This window comes from Zerene cesonia, chromosome Z, assembly GCF_012273895.1.
Source record: "Zerene cesonia ecotype Mississippi chromosome Z, Zerene_cesonia_1.1, whole genome shotgun sequence".
NCBI classification, from domain to species: Eukaryota; Metazoa; Arthropoda; class Insecta; order Lepidoptera; family Pieridae; genus Zerene; species Zerene cesonia.
This window is the reverse complement of record NC_052122.1, coordinates 3,075,959-3,083,279: the sequence shown is the minus strand read 5'-3', so window position 1 is coordinate 3,083,279 and position 7,321 is coordinate 3,075,959. Positions and strand designations below refer to the sequence as shown.

At 32.5% G+C, this 7,321-nt stretch overlaps 2 protein-coding genes across 4 annotated transcripts in view; both read left to right on the top strand.

The window, feature by feature from the left end:
- Positions 1–2,096, top strand: part of LOC119835431 (probable medium-chain specific acyl-CoA dehydrogenase, mitochondrial) — a 14,347-nt gene extending 12,251 nt beyond the window's left edge. For 2 of the 3 annotated variants that reach the window (XM_038360226.1, XM_038360228.1), the window contains exons 9-10: positions 514–703; positions 1,538–2,096. In XM_038360226.1, the coding sequence (XP_038216154.1) occupies positions 514–703; positions 1,538–1,773 (426 nt within the window). In that variant the 3' untranslated portion in view covers positions 1,774–2,096. The remainder of the gene's footprint in view (positions 1–513; positions 704–1,537) is intronic. The other variant, XM_038360227.1, reaches the window with a different exon arrangement.
- A 2,049-nt stretch (positions 2,097–4,145) lies between these two features.
- LOC119835633 (nuclear hormone receptor FTZ-F1) overlaps positions 4,146–7,321 on the top strand; it is a 74,026-nt gene continuing 70,850 nt past the window's right edge. Inside the window, exon 1 of the mRNA XM_038360581.1 lies at positions 4,146–4,502. Coding sequence (XP_038216509.1) covers positions 4,319–4,502 — 184 coding nt within the window. The 5' untranslated portion in view covers positions 4,146–4,318. The remainder of the gene's footprint in view (positions 4,503–7,321) is intronic.

Here is a 7,321-nt window from a genome sequence, read left to right as displayed (position 1 = left end):
GACAGATTCGAAATTCAAATGTAATATTTTTTTATAATTAAGTGTAACAGTATTTATGGCCAGACTAAGTATATCTTAACTTAATTTATAGAAATTATATTCTGAGATTTTCTTAATTATGAAATACTAAAAATAGTTGGAATGCGTTATCTGAACTTCTACATTTGTTTGTTTGTTTGTAATGGATAAACTCAAAACTACTGGACCGATTTTAAAACTTCTTTCACTTTCATTAGAAAGCTGCAACTCCACTGAGTGACATAGGCTATATATGTATCATGGGCGAACTGCTAGTTTATTTATATTTGTATAAAATTTTAGCATTTACGAGTTATAACACTAGACAACTCTGTCACACTAGCAAGAACTGCAATTTGAAACTGAATTACATCATATAAAAGTATTATAGTATGCTATGTTAAAGTATGCTAGTATTTCGCAACGTAAATGACCAGTATTTTCTAAAATTCTATATTCCTACAAATATATATGTAAGTGACGTCATATCAACAGGTGGCAGCCGGTGCTACTGGTCTAGCGAACAGAGCTCTCTATGAGGCTACCAAGTATGCCATGGAGCGGAAGACCTTCGGCGTGCCCATCGCCCAACACCAGGCCGTGTCCTTCATGCTGGCCGATATGGCCATCGGGGTGGAGGCCTCCAGGCTGGCCTGGCAAAGGTCTGCGTGGATGGTGGACCATGGTAAGTTGGATTTATTATTTATTTGTGAGCGGAATTTGTACAATAAACTTACAAGGTACATAAGGGTGGTAAGTAATAAGTAAATAAAATATTATAACATTGATTAAATACAAGATAAAACAATAATTTTTATTATGAGCACAACTCACTCGACTGCTAACATATAGTCTGTTTATAGTCTTACGTTTCATATCATATATTGCTAAAGTCTAGTCTAAAAAAAAACAAAGAGGAGTCTTTTTTTTTTTAATTTACGGGTACTGTTTTGTATAATTATACAGAATATGTCGCTACTACAATTCTGGAGATAACAACAACACCTCATATGTCCAATTTGTCCGTGCACAATAAATACAAGACAGATTAAATTAAGATGGAACTTATGGTGTTCACAAATGGCGGTATTATGGCTAAAAGACGTGTCTCCTAGGCAACCTTTTCAATTGTATAGTTAACTATTCAATATCGTTGGTCGTATCGTTTGGTTTAACCTAGAGAAGTAGAATAATAAATATTCATAAGGCAGGCATCCATCGACAGCCAGTTTTGAATACATATATATAAAATAAAAATAAACAATTCAAGTAAATTGTCAAAAGAGATATGATCTTTCAAAGTGGGTTTATAAAGTGGTGAAGACTTTCAGATCGCAAAATTGTGGCAACACAGCACTGCCATTCATAAAATAAAATTGAAATTGAATTGAATTGACTTTCAGATCTGTCTCGAAATTTCATTAGACGTTTTAATAATAAAAATATAATATAATGATGACAACCACAATATGATAACAATTGTGACAATGACGTTTTAAAATATAAAAACCATTCACAGGTCAGAAGAACACCCTTATGGCGTCCGTGGCCAAGTGCTTCGCGTCAGAGGTTGCGAACAAAGCCGCAGCTGATGCCGTCCAGATTTTCGGTGGAAACGGCTTCAACACCGAATACCCAGTCGAGAAACTCATGCGAGACGCCAAGATCTACCAAATCTATGAAGGAACCTCCCAGATACAAAGACTCATCATTTCCCGAGAAATTCTCACTGCTGCAAAGCAATCGAATGCCTAATTTGATGTACACTGCTCTCTGCATATAAAAGCATTCTGTAGTTGCGAACATAGACAGCAATGTATACAGACCTAAGTGTACTTTGGCCAAATATGGAACTAGACTGACATTAAAATGGGCTTCTGGTTTTTCTTTGAATAAGCAGTTCACTTTCATAATTTACACTACTTTTATACTTAAGGCTGCTTTAAATTTATAAACAAATATCATAAGAACTTAGATTCCTCTTGAAGTTGTTATGGAAATAAGGCAAAATAATAATGAAGAAACACTAACAATGTATAATTTAAATGTTTTGATGATTTATTTTAGAAATTTTTAAATAAATCTACATTTTTAATAGAATATATTTTTGGATGTGACATAATTATTCAAATAAAGATTTCTATTGTGGCCCTGTGTTTTCTTTCTTTTTTCTACATTACAAAATCAATTAGATAGTCGTATATTATTCTGTGTCTAAATAAAAGCCTTGGGAAATTAACGCGAAAACTTAAAGCAGTACTAATTAAAGTGTGGGAAAGAGAATCACACAGAATGGACTCTTTGACCCATTAAAATAATCTAAATTATAATCCGCCTGCATATAAGCAAATTGTAAAAGCAACAATTTGTTATTTCTAACCAAAGATCAAATTTATATGTTTATGATGAAATAATTGGCACCATTTTTTCACCAATAATAGGTTTAATAAATTATTAACAGAGTAATTACTGTAATTTTATAACCGACTCTTTAATAGGTATTTAGTCCGCGCGTTAGTATTGGCTCACGAACCATATTATAATATGGCTATCCGCCGTCACGACATCTGTTGCTGGCTCGGCGACCAATATGATTATATCTATGGACTATGAGTGGTTCGTTTATCTCTATTCCTAATAATGATGATATACATTCGTAAACTATTTATACAATATCATTGTAGTTCGTTTATCCTAAAATCTTATAAATTAGGCAAATATATAGTAAGCCAAACACGAATATCATTTACAATTTCGTTTTGTGAAACATTGTAAAAATATTGTAGTATAGTTGTTAGTATAGAGGAAAAACCTCTTAAACCCTTTTAATTTATACTGGAAACCCTAACCTTTGATTTTAAATTAAAGTAAAATAGAAAAGCAGATTACCGTAAATATTTATGAATAAGAGGTAGGTATAACTGGTAGGTATAATGTACATAACATTATACCTACCAGTTTACCTACATCTAGCAAACATAACGATGCGGCTGGCAGAGAGTTTGCAACCATTATTTTTTCTATTTTCTTCACCTTTTTTATATACTTGTTATTCTTGAATTCCTTACACCATTTATTTTAAAATGTCGAAAGTTTATTAATTACTCAAAAACAATTACATATAGTTGTGGCAATTTTTAAAGGCAACTTATCGCTGTTCTATCGCATAGTCCCTCAACATTCATTCAATTCTATAAAAAAAAATTCTTACTCGAATATAAAAAGGCTATACACTTGTTCAGATGTTTATATATTGTACATTTATTGTGAACAAACATTTTTGTGTAGAATGGCTTCGTTACGAAACCTTATGCAAAAAAACAAAAATAAATCTTATTTTAATCTAGAACATCCAGATGCAAAATAATGGTATACGTAATTAAATATAAATTGTTCATTGAAATCTGTTATAGACAAGAATGATATTTGCAATGAATAATAATTATTTAGTACAAATCAAAATGCTGTATCATCGACATCTATTAAATGTGTTTGAACTATATAACTGAGAACAGAGACATCTACATAGAACCTTACTATGAAGTAATGTCAATAATCATTGCATAGATGGCGCTTACATATACCGGATGTTATAGTAAATATCAAGTCTTTTAAATATTAAAGGTAATTTTATTTAAACGACATAAATTTCATAATCACTAAATTAATTAAAAACTTGTTTTAAATTCAAAGCTTTGTTATTTTGAACACTTTTAACAAAATTGGTACAGTAATGCTATGCAATCATACTCATACAGATTGACCTACATTCAAAGCCCTTGTGAAAGGATTGTGCAATAGAAACGGTCATTTATTACACAACGCAGCGTATTCATAAGCAAATGTAGTAATTTTGCACTATTTTCATGAATTTAAGCAGATATTACCCAAAATTTAAACTATCCTTAAAAGTACTTTTACAAATATTTTGGATAATTTTGAGAATTCAAGAACTGGAAAAATTTATAATAAAAGAATTAAAATTGACTAAATACTATTTACTTTAAATATAATGAAAAAAGCCTGTGACATACTTTTCTAAAATTGGGTTAGTTTCCCACTGCCCTTTACCGACTTATTTCAATGTCAGTCATGAGTACAGTAGTTCTATTGAGTCCGAGTTATGTCGGAATATCAAAGTGTAAGTGAAGTGGCCTAGAGACCTACATTTGTGTTTTACATGGAATTATCGGTTTTCGTGGACAATTTTTAAGATAAAACATTATTCTTTTACGTCTAGATGGTATTTCTTTTATTTTGCGAGCAGCTAAATTTAGTTGTTTCGCCCGAATATCTGTAAATGTTGCACGAAGATTCTCCAAAAATGAGTGTTGCGCAGGGTTTGGTCGCTTCCACGAGCCAGGTGAAGAGCGATATTATATTAGAAACTCCATCCGAATACGAGATGAGTTTGACAGAAACAAAACCAACGCAAAGCAATATAGAAATGGAAATGAAAATTGCATATGTGGATCCCACAAGCGGTACGTATTTCATCAATTAATCTGTTTCTGCTTCGACTAAATTTGTACAAGAACCTCAACAGAGATATTATTAGACTTGAATTTCATAAAAGCCGGATCATAAACCTATTGATTTAAGTCATTACTCACAGGTAGATAAAAAAGAGATGAATATTCGATTAAGTATTTTACCTTTCAAATTATATTTTGAGAATTTATATGAAAGGTAATTTCGAATTAGAGTCTACTTGGAAAGAGTATGAATAAAACAAGTTTTGGGACATGAGGCCATAGGGAATATGAATGCTTTTATTCAAAACAGACAAGTGCTGGTTGTATAATAATTACATTGTATGCATTGTGGAGGCTATAGGCTACCTGCTCGTACGCTCGGTCGCACGGTGTGGCAACGCCGCATTTGCTTTTCGCGGTAACTACGATGGAACGAGCCGTGTAAAATAGTTTGACTGTTTTTTTAAAACGGATACTATTTTAAAAGACTTACACGACTGACTAGGTTTGTAGAATTTGAATTTGATATAATTGAATGAATTGCAGTCGCGTACTGGCGATTGAGATTTGTTTTCCTATTGTTAGAATGTTTTGTGTTAGTAGGGCACGCTTAGTGGGCCCGCACTGCGGTGAGTTCCACAGTCCACAACATCACGTTATACAATATGAAGTAATCATGACGCGCGGTTGAAACACGCTTTCATACAGGGACTTGATGATATTCTCAGTTTTGATATTCCGCAGATCAATGATTGACTTGTTCTATCTAACGCTGTCATAATAGTACGGTATTGCGCAAACGTTCTGCGTATTTTTGTAAGTAGGCCGAGCGATCGTTCTGTTTGGAATCTGGCTACTATTTTACATTAGCGAGTTAGATTACAATCTAAAAAAATCGTTCGTTTCCTATCACATTTAGAAAAAAAGAGTCGATCTTAACGTATTGATATGTGTAATTATCTTGTACTCAATATCCTGTTTCAAACGAGACATAACAAACTTCTTTGTAAAAATGATGACAAATAATATTAAACCTACTTAAACGTAATAACACTAATAAAATAAATTGAGATAAAACTTGCGTGGAGTGTGAATGCGTGTGGATTTTAATAAATCGGATTTATTACGTGACTGAGGCTAAATTTTGTAACAAGTTACGCTAAGGATTTTGTAATTTTTGTAAACCATAAAATATATTAGTGATAGGCTGCTGTCATAACTATCATATACTAAAATGAGCCCCGTAACCCTGTCAAATTTGACCTGGAATAAACAATTGCCAAAAAAATAATACTATTTAAATGTCACTCAGAAATAATATCGTTTTTTTTTCTAATAAATACATATATATCGGTCAGTATTACAGTTTATCACAGCAAACTTCCTCATTACACTTTATAAGTATGGCATAAGTATTCTTTTCTACAAATCTTAAAAGGTCATCGACGTCGCTGTGGTGGGTAACTATTCCAAATTCTTACTCGTAAATGAGACCATATGACAACACTATCCAAATCAAACTAAAAATTGTTTAAAAACCTAAGAAATGTGCTGTCGGATTGAGAATCTGCTTCGTTTTTGGGAACTTCGTATAAAAAAGTGATATTGCTAACAAACGTGAGTTCCATATTTAATGGTATAACCAGATAGTGGAACAGAGACTAGCCCGTGATAGCGAATGAGATTGAAGTATCTAGGGACCGCCGGCTAGCAAAATGGATGCTTGAAAATTCCCAGAACTAGGCTTTAGCCCGTACTACGAAATCCGGAAAACTCTGAATTCTACACGGACGACGGACGGTACCATTTTTTCTTATTTCCTTTATAGTTTATTGCTTGTTTTTTTTTTTAATAAATTATCCTACTAATATTATAAATGCGAAAGTTTGTAAGGATGTGTGTGTGTTTGTTGCTCTTTCCCGCAAAACTACTGAACAGATTGTAATGAAATTTGGTACGTAGATAGCTGGACAACTGGTATTGATCTTTTTAAGACTTATATGGAGATTTAGTACAATCTAATAAAATAAATAAAAAAAAAGATGAAATGGAGAATGTTAACAAATAAAGTCAGAGATAAAGATATATAAGTGAAAGATAGAATTAGTTCAATACGACAGACAATTTCCGATTTATAAGTAAACGCGCGACGCGAATTCGCATTCGATGCGTGTGGTGGTGTGACGTCATCGCACTACACTCGCTATGCTACCCTCTCAGTGTCGTGCCGTCTTACGTTGCACTTAAAACTATAAATACTTTAAAAAATACCCAATCCAACTACTCATATACCTACTAAAAATGTGAAAAAGATGGAAAAAAGCTATGAAAAAATACCTATGTATCAAAGCACAGTTTATTGGTATGAAAACTACTTTGCTGTCGGTGTACTTAGTGATCTCATGCAGGTAAAATACACTTATGTAGGTAACGTATATTTGTACGTAGGTAGCTTACATTAAATATCTAATATCATTAAGTATTATAATTTTAAATCAATCAAATGAAAGGGAACAGAATGTAAGTTCTGACAATAAAGCTTTGCACTCCTGGCCTGATGTTATGTAAATTGGTTCACATAAAAACTAGCGTATTTGTATATATGTCGCATTTATTTTTCTAACTCGCGAGATTGTAATCCGTCGACAAATTGTGATCGGTAACATTTGCTTGCAATTTAAAGCATTATTTTTCCTCGTAAAGTACCTATTATGTTGACGATTTATTTATACGAAACGTCCGTCAGGGGCAGTTGTTATACCTAGTCTTGCCATAAATATTGTAATAAAGAAAAAAGAAAATTGTTAACTGCAAATAACATTTATTAC